Raw genomic sequence first — 14,013 nt, 5'->3', positions numbered from 1 at the left:
TTTCCATCATGAATTTTTCATTAGTAAAATATATTGGAGGCAATTGGGTTTCGTTATATATTCAAATTGATATGGGTGCAATTCTTTGTGGTGATATTTGATTTTTTTCAATATTGTGAGAATAAACGGTGTATTGGATCGAGAAATTCTTATAACCATTATTAGACATTAAAATAACATTGTTTATTGTTATAATAAATAATAATAATAAATAGCCAAATTTTATTCTGAACTGCTTATCATCTATTACAATTTTAGTTGACAATCCAAACTTAAATGAACTAAAACTAATAAATCTAACTAAATTATAACTAATCAAGTATTTGGTATTTGCTTGTCTTTTGCAGGTCAGGTCAGGTCAGGCTTTTGCCAGTCGGCAAAGGCCTCCTCCAACCTTTTCCATTCATATCTGTCCTGAGCTACTCTATTCCACGTTGTACCAGCTACTTGTTTAATATCGTCGTCCCACCTTTTCTGAGGTCGACCTTTCTTCCTTTTCCCCTCTCTAGGGTACCATTGTGTTGTTAGTTTGCTCCATTTGTCTTTCCCTCTAACCATGTGTCCAGTCCACCGCCACTTGAGTCTTTTGATTTTATGTGTGATATCATGTACCTTGGTTTTACTTCTAATCACTTGTGTTTTCAGTCTATCAGATTTCTTTACACTTAACATACTTCTTTCCATTGCATGTTGACAGTTTGCTAGTTTTCCTATGTTATTCTGTGTCAAACTCCAAGTTTGGCTACCATACATTAGCACTGGTAGTATGTAAGAGTTGAATAATTTACTTTTAATTTGAATGTTAAGTTTTTTATCTTTCATTACCTCTTTAAAACTCCAGTATCGTTTCCAGCCATTAGTAATTCTTCTCTCCACTTCTTTGTTCACAGCATTATTATGAGTCATTAATTGCCCAAGGTAGATATATTCGTCTGTGTAATCTATTTGTGCTTTTCTTAATTTGGGTTTAATCTCAGTCCCACCTTTTCGCTTTCCCTTGCTAATTCATTTATCATAATACAGATTTCTTCTGAGGTATTAGCAAATAACACAATGTCATCTGCGAATCGTAGATGCGTTAGTAACTTACCATCGACATTTAAGTCTAGGTTGCCCCAGTCTAAGCGTCTGAAAATTGATTCAAGTACCGCCGAGAATAGTTTCGGCGATAGAGGGTCACCTTGTCTGACCCCTTTTCCTACTTTAAATGGTACACCCGTCTTTTCTAATTGAATTTTTGCTGAACTATTTTGGTATACGTTTTTTATTAACCTGATATATTTGTGTTCTACTCCTTGTTCTGACAATGCCTCCCAAATCGCTCCATGATACAAAGAATCGAAAGCTTTGCTGTAGTCGATGAATGCAATGTAATAGGTAAGTTGGTATTCTTTGTATTTCTCAAGAACTTGGCGCACTGCATGAATATGGTCGATTACTGAGAAGTCCTTGCGAAATCCTGCTTGCTCAATAGGTTGATGCTCGTCTAATGGTCCCTCAATTCGTTTTAGTAGTGTTTTAGCGATTATCTTGTATAAGTTGGACATAAGACTAATAGGGCGATAGTTGCCAATTTCATATTTGTCTCCTTTTTTATACAATAAGATAATATTAGACTCAGTCCATTGTTGGGGAATAATTTCCGTATTAATTATATCGTTAAATATATCAGTGAGTACTGGCGTTAGGGCTTCTTTGCAGTGTTTTATTACTTCGTTTCTAATTCCATCAGGCCCTGGTGCTTTGGCTTTCGGTTGAGAATCTATAACTTTTTCAACTTCGGCCTGAAGGATACACGGGACGTTTGAATTGTCCTTTAGATCTGCTAGGTCTTGCAAGTTACAACATTCGTATAGTTTTTTGTAATAATCTGTAGCAATGCCTAATATGCCTGTTCTGCGCTGGTTATACTTACCATTTTTATTTCTAATTTTTACAACCCAGTCCTTAGAATTTGTTAGTGCCTTATAAGCTTTTTTGACACCTCCGGATTCATTTATGAAATATTCGATAGTCTCTAATCTGTTCTAATAAATTTATGATGTTAGTTGATAGCCAAATTTTTTGTTCTGTTGATTTTGAATGGAACTTTATGTGGGTGTTAATCGTATTTTCTATCCAATCATATTTCTCTTGTGTACTTAAATTCTTAGTTTCCCCTTTGAAATTTTTAAATTTTTCCCTGAGTGCCGCCTCTATTTGGTCCATTTGATGTTTGTTGAGTTTATCTTTTTCTAGTTTATGTCTTGGTCTTGGTTTTTTTGGTTGACTAGTTTTCAATTCAGCTCTGATCAGTCTATGGTTTGTATTAAAGTTAAATGTGCTTATAATGTTGAAGTTAGTGAAATAGTTACTTTTATTTGTCATCATAAAGTCAATCTCATTCTTTGTTCTCCCATCTGGAGAAATCCAGGTCCACATCTTTTTCTTCTTCTTCTTGTACATAGTGTTTAAAATGATTAAGTTATTTCCTTTTGCGAAATTTGTGATTTTTTCTCCATTTCTAGATCTCGGTTTATTGCTATAAGTAAACGGTCCAATTATTGTGTTCTCCTCAGGACGTCTTGCACCAATTTGGCCATTAAAATCTCCCATTACGATGGGATTTTTGTGAGCGTGTTCTTGGATTATTTTGTTCGGCTCAGAGTAAAAAGAATTTATCGTTGCTAAGTCTGATTTTTCTGTAGGGGAGTAAACCTGTATAATGGACCAAGCATCCTTATATCCTGGTAACTTTAAATTTACCATTGCTATCCGCTCTGAGATTCCTATGAATCCATCTATGTAGTTTAAGAGGTATTTTTTGATAATGAAACCCACGCCGTGATGACCAGGAGTTGTTCCTATATGATATAACAAAAAGTCTGGATAAGAAATAATTCTTTCTCCTATCCTTCATACTTCGCTGAGGCCGACGATATCCCATTTGATTTGATTTAGGGCGTAAGTTAGTTCTAAAAGATTTTCATCATTTTTAAGTGTAAGTGCGTTTAGGGCTGCGATATAAATCTTAGGACTTCTATGACTATCTTTACTTTTCGGTAATATTGAAGGGTTGTGGTCTTCATCCCCCACGAAGACCAGTCGGCTTGGGGGAGAAAGCTTTGTTTTAACTTTATTTTTGTTTAAACTTGGTTGAACTTTCCGTTTTTCGGTTTTTAGTTGCTATTGGCATTCGTGAATTACATTGTTGTTTGATACATTCGTCAGTGAGTTTGATCGGGGACTCCTAACATCAAAGGCATTCATCCTGCTAGCTTTGATTGAGCTTAGCGTTGGTTGCTTTTTAGGTTGGATTCGAGTTTCCAAGGCTGTCTGTAGAGAGCTAGATAATTCTCTTTTCCTTCTATCTGAAGTTGGCTCTTTAACTATTAGTTTGTCCTATTTCAAAGCGATGTTCCCTTTCTTTCTCTCTTCCAATAACCTTGGTTGTAAACCCTTTCTTTTCTCTAAAACTTCCTTTGAGTAGTCTTCTGATACAAATAGTTTTTTGAAGCTTTTTTTATTTTTCATAATTTCGTTCTTTTTCCAGCCGTTTATAAAAGAACATAAAACAGGCCTCGGTTTGCTTTCGGCTTTAAACTTTCCAAGTCGATGTAATTTATTCACTTCGTATTCGTCCAATTTTATATTTAAATCCCTTTTGAAATTTTCTTTAATGTTTTTAAATAAGTCGTCAGCCGATTTCTCTGTTTCTTCTAGACCAAAAATAATTATGTTATTATCTTTATTTCCTCTTTTTAAATTTTCAATTTCTTTCTCTAGGTTGCTGATTTTTTGTTTTAATAGATTATTTTCTTCCATAATAGGAACAAGCTTTTCGTCCATCCGGTCCATTATATTTTGCGTTAGAGATTTTGCTAGCTCGGCGGACTGTATTTGCATTTCTAGCTTCATATTCTCAAATAGTAATTTAAATTGTCCTTCCATATTATTGAAATAAATTACGTAGAACCGAACGTAAAGAATGAATGGTTTGTCAGCAATATATTTCCGTATAATGTGATGGCAGCACTGTGATAATGCCAACTTCGAAAATGAAATCTGAAGCTGTCAAACTGGCGTTATGCTGGTTTTATGATACTGGAATTTCTAACCTCAAATTGTTGGGTTGAATGTTCGGCTTTTCTTTTTGTGGAATAGAACTTGAGAAAATTCACGAGTTGTATCATCTATGTCTTCTACTATTCTAGTGTTGTTATTTTAACTTCTTTTTCCTCCAATTTACTCTTTTAAATGATTTTTTTAGAAGGAATTCGTACGGACCGCTAAGAATAGTGTTGACACTTCGACGACCGGACCGGATCCCGGATCCATTGTTTATTGTTACAAAATAAAATTATTCTTTGTTTAATTTTCTTAGAAAAGCCTTAGCCTTTTAATTTAAAATTATCTTAATTATAGCTAATTTCATTGAGATGGAAGTCTAATGTTATATTTTCAAAATTATGATTTAGTTCAAATTTTTTCATTGGGACATTACAGGCTAGCAGGGTTGGACAAACTTTAAATGGAATCTACACTACTTCAACTAGATATTCAGCAGGGTTGCTATGTGTGGGATACAGCATGAAGCTGAAAACAGAATTTTTCTTTAGAAAGATGAACCAGAGATCTAACTTAAAAATATATAGGTATATAAAATATTTTATCATAGTATAAAATTATATTAAAGTTTGAAATGTAATATTATTAAGAAAAACAATAATATACCAGTTTAAATTCTAAAATAAATGCTCAAATATATATTTCAAAATATCCATATATTTTACAATATTTCTCTACAAACGTGCTAGTAACATAACATGAACGACAGGCGGGCAGGTACGGCTATTTGAAATAGGCGTTTCCGTGCACCGTCACGGCGGACGTATCGCAGCTTGTTTTTGCTCGCTGGCATGTCACGTCGACAATACGTACAAATCGTCCCGCCTCAGTGCGTGCCGTACTTGTTATAGTTAAAAAATATTTTAGTTTATTTTCGCACTCCTGTATGTATACGGCTTTTAGTCGCCTTTTTTCGTTTGAAAATCGTGTTGCTCTCAATATTTTTTCGTAATACTTTTGATAGTATTTTTTAGATTTAGATATTTATTATGTAAATAGCTTGGTGATATTTTAATTTATTAAAATCATAAATAGATAGAAGAAGAGAGAGAATAGAGAATAGACAAACAAATTAAAAAAATCTCTATATCAAATAAAAATATGTTGAAATAATCCTATAATATCATCTTGTTTATAACATGTAATTTAGTGGAACAGTAGAAGAATATTTATTAACCCATTTGTCCTGGATCTAATAATAGGCTAGTATCGGTCCGCTGAGTCGATGACGTCTCGTGGTCCACCCCTCGACCACGGTACGTTTATATACTTGTACAAAAAGTACTTTATTTTTATATAAACTATAATAATATTGATAAAAAAAAACGCTTAAAAATAAAACCAAGCATAAAGTTCTCTTTAACTATTATGAACGATATAAATATAATGCGTAAAACTATTTTGAATATTGAAGCCAGTCGTGACAAAGGAGCTTAAAATGTGACTATAAGCACGATAGGTTGCGGGTTCGATTTCCACTCTAAGAAATAAATATTAAATATTTTCCTTTCTTCGCTCTCGTATTGAGGCAAAGCGCGAAGTTAAATGTCGCCACTCAACACTTTAAAAATTCATCACGTTCTTGCTGCTCTGCTATATGGAAATGGAAAGTGAATAAAAAAAAATACAATCGAATTGATTACCTCCTTTTCTTACGAAAGTCTGTTAACTTGCTATGCCATATTATAGTTTGTTTTGATGATTGTATTTTATTAGCCATATTTAACTCGAGCACTAAAGGCGAATGTTATTGCAATCTAAAATGGCCCCTGGAGCGTACACTTGGGTCGCTAGTCCCAGGTCATTCAATAGCTCCAAGCTCAAAACTGTAAATATTTATTTTAAATTGATTAATTTATATAATTTATATAAATAAAGTTTAATTAAGTCGTTCGCAATAAGAATTCACATTATTTAAATACAGAAAATAACACTCATACAAGTATATACAAGTATATACAAGTTTGTAATTTAAATGAAAAACAAATTTAAAATTCAATATTCTAATGTCTCTTGTACTTTTGCCAAATAGGTACCTGAGCACCGTATCTCGAAACTTGAAACAAAAACATACTTTCATGGCGATTAGTTTCAATTATATGAGTTAGCTACTAAAGCCAGACACAGGCTACATGTCTGGCTTTAGTTCTTAAGTGGATTTTAAGTATTAATTTACTTAATTAATACAAAATGTTTTTGTATGTTTTTATTATGTAAATGTAAAAACTGTGTGTAAAAACATCAGTTGTGGGTTCGATTCTCACTTGAGAAAATGAAATATTTGATATTTTCATCGCTCTGGTAACAAGGCACTTGAGTTCCGCCGCAATGCTTTTAGAATTCGACGGAGAATGAGCAACGGAGTGACTTAACACTAGGTTCCCTCTGCCTGCTCTGCTATAAAAAAAATATAGCTATAACTTTTATTTCAATTTCCACAAATAAACATAAATTTTCCCATTTCACATTTTAACATTATTAAATATCGTACTAGCAGCACATCGGTACAAGTCCCTAGAGATTTAATTTTAAGCAACATTTAATTAACGTCTCGATGTTCCGTTGCCGCCTTATTACATTATAATTATTTCAATGAATAATTACGTTATCTTTCATTATCTATTTTACGATATATTATACGTGTAAAGAGGCAGAATACGTTTTAAATTAGATAAAATATCCTATATTTTAATATGGAAATTTAGTAGTTGGTAAACGTTGGTTTTACCAAAGCGAAAATAAAAATAATTTATTCTCTTGAGTTGAGTCGAAGATGCTAACTACAGATGCTGAACTACAGATACTGAATGCTGCGCTAAGTTTTAAGTATACGTAAAGAACAATTAGGGATCATGAGTTCGATCGCCATTCAGAGCAAATATTTGTTTTATTTGGCAAGTACTCGTAGATATAATTTTCTGTTTAGCCTCATATGTCTATTTTGCTCCTATTTATTGTCTAATTTAAAAAAAAAGAAATGAAAACTAATACTAAAATGAAAGATAATATAATAAGGTTTTTTTTTTCGAACGAAAAATCTCAATGCTAGGTGCACAAATTAGACACTAAAAAAAACTAGTAAATATACGGTCTGTGAGATGTCTATCGAATGTACTTCCAGTACAAAGAGTCCCCAAGACGCTGTAAGAGCCCTCCTTCAAAAACTAAACACATAGTGCACTAGAGGTCGAGTGTTAGGAGGATGCATACTGTTGAACTAAAAACGCTTTTAAGATCATGTAACAAAACTTTAAAGCTTAGCTAGGAGCTCACTTAGGTGAAAAGAATTGATCTCTATTTCTTTTTATAGCTTTACCCTTTTATTGGCCTGTCGGAGTAAGTAAAGGGTACTTTTAGATATATATTACTCTCGATGTACAAGGACCGAGCTGGTTACTAACTAGGGTGAAAATCGAATCGAACTCTCCCAAGAAACGTATATTTTATTCTATCATAATATTCGTTATGTAATTTAATGCCAGTCATGACGCAGAGACAATGACGTGCGACTGTAAATGCGACAGATTGTAGGTTCGATTCCCTTGTGAGGAAATGAATTATTTAATATTTTTATTTCCTCGTTTTGTAAGGGTGCAAAGTGAGGTTTTGAGTTCGACGGAAAGTATTGATTACGACACTTCCGTACTTCCCGTACTTTCCGTACTTACGTTCCGTTCTTTTCCTATTAAGGAAAAGAGTGTCTTAACACTAGACGCCTAGCTTCTCTCTGCCTAATCTATTCTGTAGGGATACAGGGTGAAGCTACAATAACACGAAATTTATATAAGAAAATTTTATTTTATCAGTATAAGGAAGCAAAGCTTTAAAATTTAATAAACTGTTAAATTGACAATTGTCCACAAACTTTCCTCTACATCGCTAACAAATTTCAAGTATCTACATATGTTTTAATTCCCTGTTCCCTCGTCTCGACCTTACGTCGTTAAGCAAACTTTCTTACTTGCCTACTTAAATGAAACTGCAGTAAAACTTGTGTAGAATAACAATTTGCGGAACGCGACAGAGGTCGTAGTATGTAGGGTTGTATGAATTAACATCTATATTCAACTTATTTTTTATATGTAAATAAGCATATTTACTTACGTTTTGCATTTATTTTTATATCTTTATAGATATTTTTCTCACTTTAACAAAACAAAAGAGAAATAGCATTTCTTTTTCTTTGGTTAGCATAATTTACGTGAATGGGATCTTCTTTTATGGGATCTACAATTATGGTTGCAGGTTGACTTTTACTTTGTAATATGCAACTGCCAATTTATTTGCAAATTGAATGTAAAGAAACTGTACTATGTTACCCGGATGTCACAATGAACCATCTCCCGGGTGCGATTAGATAAAGCTTGGCTTAGCTTGCTATCTTAGTGCCCTCTTACACTCAAATCCAAAAAAAAAATCTTTGGCATACGTGAAAAAAATCAATATTTCAATAAATATTTAAAATTATTAGATTTCTAGAAATGTTACTTTTGACTTAACGAAAACGACAAACCAAAACTTACATATGGAAGTTGCAGCATAAAACCAACATTTCGGCTAAAACTTGAGCTAGAACTGTACCAAGAGATTTCTATAAGTACACAGTTCACAAGTTTTCATAAAGATTGGATTCTATCAAAGTTAGCATAATATTTTCACGAAGTTCAGAGCTTACTACTAGAATTTTAGATAGACGCTATTTCATTATAAAATTGAGGTTATAAAACTTTGTGAACTTACATAGTTTTCTTTTTCTAATGGTTAAATATATTTAGAAGAGGAAGGATTCGAAATACGATCTTTTTCGTATGCCTATAAATCTTTCTAATGATGATTTTATTTTTCTATTCTGGAAAATTTTAATAAAAACAAAAATTTCCCTTAATAATTCACTCCCAAATATTACTATAAGTTTTGTATAAACATTCATAAGTTAATAACAAATTTAAATGTCAAAGTAGCAGTTAAGCCCAACCTGATTCCAATTCTCATGAATATGTTCATCAGATAATACGATTACATATTCGATAATATTACATAAAGTATTTGACTCGATGTTTTCATTAATTCACAAAACCAATAAACTTATTAATAACGGTCTTATTTAACAAATTTCAATTTGTGGCAAGCAATATGCGATATTACCAGATTTTTAAGGGAATTTCAAATCATATTGTATTAAATGTATCGAATTTTCATATTGTTATGGTGCTTCGTATAATCCATACCTATATTATAAATTTGAAAGTAACTCTGTCTGTCTGTCTGTCTGTCTGTATGTCTGTCTGTCAGTCTGTCACTATGCGACCGTTGCTAGGCAACGATTTGCAAAGTTTGTTGTTAGTAAACGTCACCCAAAATGAGCTTGCTTAACGTGTCTCTGTATTGAAAACTAAAAATAATTTCATAAATATATTTATTAAATATTCGTATATATTCGTTATAATAAGCCAACACAGATTGTTACATACTATTAATTCATAACAATAATACATTTATACAAGTAATTAACCCGTGGCCGTCGTGGTGAAGAAGTAAACGCGACAGGTTGTGGATTCAATTCCCACTCGAGGAAATGAAATATTTAATGTTATAATTTCTTCGCTCTTGTGTCGAGGTAAAGCGCAGCGAGTTCTGCTATTCAACTCACAATGCCTCCGGAATTCTGTGGAAAATGGGGAGCGGAGTGTCTTAGCACTAGGTTTCCTCTGCCTTCTCTGCAAATAAACTAACCCGACCCAACTAATATATATATCAACAAGGCTTACGACGATAAACTCAGAGGCTCACAATGTATTTACATATACTCGTATTAATACAAAATCTATATAGATCTATATTATAAGGCAATATTAAAATGTAAAGAAGAGTATTCTACTCTCTTTATAATATCACATTTTTTAAATTTAACCTGCACCGTTGTCACTAAAGTGTTTCGTTTCTGAGCAAGTTATATTAACTTTTAATACACTATTACAACTTTCACCGGCGAAAGCGGGTAAAGTAATTTCTGCTTGTAACTACATTATAAATTGACGTACATAGTCGATATTCGTTAACGAACATGTCAATTATTAATATAATTCAATATTGTTTCTTTAATACAACACTAATTGGAAATTGAATTAATTAAATCAATTTCTTGAAATTTTCAATTAATTTTTCATTTGTTCGTTGTTCTGGTATCAAAGCAGAATGCGGCGTTAGGTTCCGCCATCAGAGGAACACACCAGAGCGTAGAAAATAAAAATATCATCTATTTCATTTCCTCATGTGGACATCAAAAAAAGTTAAGTAAGTACTAAGTTTTAAATCCTGCCCGAATATCTTTTTTAATAGCACCAAAATTCTCAAAAAACAATAGTTATTCCTCAGAGCTTACAGATGTTCCATATCATTTATAATTTACTGTCGAAGGGAACCTAATTGCAATATGACACTTAAATGTGGACCGTGATGAGGGTCAATGGTAATAGCGGGAGGCATAATCTTGTGGCATGACTAACGAGGTATCATGTCGGCCTCCTCTGTTGAGTGATAAAGATAATGTTAGCCCAAATATATTTATTTTTCTTATTTTGATAATGCTTAGAAGATTTTTTATTATTATTGTTTTGTTTATCTATTTTTGTTCTGAATGAAAATTAATATTTAAAAAAAATGTACAAATAAGACACTTCCGTTCCCCAGTTTCCGCCGAATTCTGGAGGCGTGTGAGTCGAGTGAAACCCAACGCCATATTTATTAGTATTTAGTAGTTTATTTCTTCCAGTGGAAATCGAACTCACAACCTGTCGCGTTTATAGTAGCACGTTTATGCCACTGCGTCAAGGCGGGTTTTTTTTATTTTCTATGTTAATAATATAACAATTAATTAATAAATAATCATTGAAGGTGCCATTTTATGAAACATGAAATAAACGTACAAATATCAGCAAACATTTTTCCAGAGAACATTTTAAATTACACACTTTGTATAGAAATTTTAGCTGAAATAGAATTATTTGAAACTTTAAACAGAATAGTCAAATCAAGCAAAAGCTGTGAATAAAAAACTATTTGACTCGAAGAGTGAAATGGAAATGAGGCCTTTGTTCAAACCTCCTGTCAAAGTTTTCAATTGCTTAATCTAGCTATGCAGCAGTGATTTTTAAAGCCGTCCTTTCGTTTTCTCTTTTGTCCAGAGAAATGACTATAAACGAGCTATAAACACTATTTATTTTAGTAGAAAAAACTCGTAAAAACTAATTCTTATCCAAGACGAATTTCGTCGTTAAATCCACCTGTTTCTTATGCATTCCAACGAACAACATTGCCAAATTTATGAGAAGGAAGGCCCGCGTCTCCAACATAAATTCATCTGGCTTAACCGAATACGTCCCTCTTAGATGTAACGAATGCTTGTAAAAATTCGTATGCATTCTGCTTCAACATGCAGTTGTTGATTTACTGCTTTGAAAATAAATGGTTATTTCCCGCTCAGAAATCTGTGTGTGTATTTGAAATTTTCCTTCTACTTTGAATGCTTGTGGAACATCGTGGTATGTTTGTTATAACTGTAGGTTTCTTTTTCATATTCTTCACTTTTGGTGGTTTTTTTATCCTGCACATAGCAAAGTAGGCACAGGGATCTTAGTGTAAAGAACTGTTCCCAGTAAGACATCCCCCAACCCCCCCCCCCCCCCCCCTCCATCGTGGAGGTATTGAGCTATGAGCTATGAATTCAGAACCCAAAAGTATTACTTGTATTATTAAAATATTTCAGAAAAAACACACTCAGATAAAAAGGTAAACGTGATTTATAACAAAACGTTCGCTACTCCGCTAGGTGAAAAATAGTCAAAAATAGTATAACATAACATAGACGCGAAGGTGAAAAAAATATACATACACCATTATGTAGGTACATTTACCTACGTATAAAATGGGAGTGTGAATAAAAAAGTAACAACAGAATATCAAAGTGCGAGAGTGCTTGTATTTTAAAGGATTTTCGTGCCAACAATCTGACTGGAACGCATAAATCGTGGAATGGGGGATGTTTCTTTAGGAAATGGCGAGGCGAGGCTACTCCTAGTCGCTGGCTCATTCATCACACACCTTTAGAGAGCGCTGTTCCTACCTTTGTTGTAGCAGAACTGCTTTTTGTTGGTTATATTGTCCATAAAAATGAACGTTTTTAATATGAATTTGCTCTTTGTTTTCTTATTGTGATTCCTGAGCTTTTTTATGCAACATTCGCGGTAGGGGCACAAGCTTTAGACTGTAAACGCGACAGGTTGAGGGCTCAATTGCCACGAGAGAATCATTTCCTGGCTCTGGTAACAAGGCCATGCGCGGTGTTGAATTCCGCCACTCAATCCGCAATGCTCTCAAAATTGTGCTGAAAGTGGGGAACAAAAATGTCCTAATAGGAACAAAGCGTTTTAACAGGTTCTCTGGTTCCCTCTGCCTACCCTGCTAAAAAATTGTTTCTAAAATTTTGACTCCTTTATGTTCACTTCTAATTTGAAAACGTGCTTAGCTTAATTATAGTTTAAGTATTTTTTTTTGTAATTTTCGGGTATTAATTGCGAAAATCAAATAGTTAACATTGTAAGTTATTACATTTGTTTATGATATATATTAATAAATTTTATACAAATCTAGCTGAATTCTCAACTAGCGGCAGTACTACACTGCCGACAAATACTATGATTGTAGGTTCTAATTGCACCATGATTATGCATTTGCAAAATGCAATTTAAACAGAATGTGACGTTGCATTTTGTGACCAAATTCCCAGTCGCTCATTTGAAATGACCATAGGCACAAGAGTGTGGCTGAGAAAAAACGCGATGGTTGTGGATTGGATCACCATTCGAAAAAATTAATTATTATTTAGTAATATTTTAATTTATTAGCTCTGGTAACAATGCAAAAGAATTGGTGGAGAGTGGGAATCGCAGGTTTTAACACAAGGTTCCCTCTGCCTAGATTGCTATATGCTCAGTACAACATGTAGCTGAAAAATAAATAAAAAGAGAACTATGTCACTAGACTTTTCTTTACGTTCAAAAACAGAAAAAAATGCAATAAAGCACCGTAAAACATTACTCAGAGGAAAACAAATGCCGCGAGAATCTTCAGAGATTTTTAGTAATGAAAAAGTTTAAAAGCGAGACGCCGTGTGTAGGTATTAAAACTTTGCAATCTTTCACGAGGACTTCTGAAATGGAAATCACAATTTACTGAGAACAAACTTGAGAAGTTACTCGCAAGTATGCTTTTATTTCTTTGTATCGAACTATGTTTGTGTACTTGCTGTCAAAAGTTTTCATTTTCATAGTGTCATTGGGAATTGGTTCATGCGTTGTCAACATTTTCGTTAATTATAGTTTTTTTTTACCATTGTACAAACTTTTACGTTTATTAAACTTAATGTAATGGATAGATGATCAGCTGACGTCGAGAGAGAGTTCCTTCACCCTAATAGCGATGCTTCTGTAAGCCATAGTCACAATCTAGTTTATACACACCTGCACACTATAAATGAATATTATTTTTTACGGTCTCAAGAATTGGCTCTATTTCTTGTTCGCTTCACGCTGTATCCCGCATACAGGAGGGTAGGCAGAGGGAAATGTGTTAATACACTCCGTTATCCACTTTCTGCCGATTTTTGGATTTTGTCTAGTGGTGGTGGTGTGACAACCACGTCAGTTGCAGATGGTTAAAATTGATAAATTTCAATATTGAACAAAAAAAATTTAAAAAGTTTTTAATAATATTATCCGAATTTTAAAAAGATCCTTTAAAACGTATTATTACTTAGATTACACTTTGAAAATTGCTGACAATACAAAATTACAACTTTAGTATTCCTGAAGAAATTTGCAAAACTTAATTCACTATAAATCGGTTAAT

At 33.1% G+C, this 14,013-nt stretch overlaps 1 protein-coding gene and 1 pseudogene across 1 annotated transcript; both read right to left on the bottom strand.

Annotated features, from left to right (window-relative positions):
- Positions 1 to 348: 348 nt before the first annotated feature.
- Positions 349 to 2,748, bottom strand: LOC146539505 (uncharacterized). Its single transcript, XM_085185186.1, has 3 exons — positions 2,142 to 2,748; positions 1,091 to 1,831; positions 349 to 758 (listed from the first exon to the last, which is right to left on the bottom strand). The coding sequence occupies exons 1-3, from the start codon at positions 2,746 to 2,748 to the stop codon at positions 349 to 351; spliced, it is 1,758 nt and encodes a 585-aa protein (XP_085041312.1).
- LOC146539504 (uncharacterized) lies at positions 2,628 to 4,290 on the bottom strand (annotated as a pseudogene).
- Between the last annotated feature and the right edge of the window lie 9,723 nt (positions 4,291 to 14,013).

The sequence above is a fragment of the Heliconius melpomene genome, chromosome 4 (genome assembly GCF_056956725.1).
Source record: "Heliconius melpomene rosina isolate 202511_hmr_F chromosome 4, ASM5695672v1, whole genome shotgun sequence".
Taxonomy (NCBI): domain Eukaryota; kingdom Metazoa; phylum Arthropoda; class Insecta; order Lepidoptera; family Nymphalidae; genus Heliconius; species Heliconius melpomene.
Note: the sequence above shows the minus strand (reverse complement) of the source record. Positions and strands in the feature narration are given on the sequence as shown.

Excerpts from the sequence above, each read along its gene's own strand:
- LOC146539505 (XM_085185186.1), bottom strand. The coding sequence starts at position 2,748 with ATGGTAAATTTAAAGTTACCAGGATATAAGGATGCTTGGTCCATTATA. Across the intron at positions 1,832-2,141 it reads AGGGGAAACTAAGAATTTAA|ACCTAGCAGATCTAAAGGAC; the intron begins GTACACAAGAGA and ends GTAACTTGCAAG. Across the intron at positions 759-1,090 it reads CCTAGACTTAAATGTCGATG|TGCTAATGTATGGTAGCCAA; the intron begins GTAAGTTACTAA and ends ACATACTACCAG.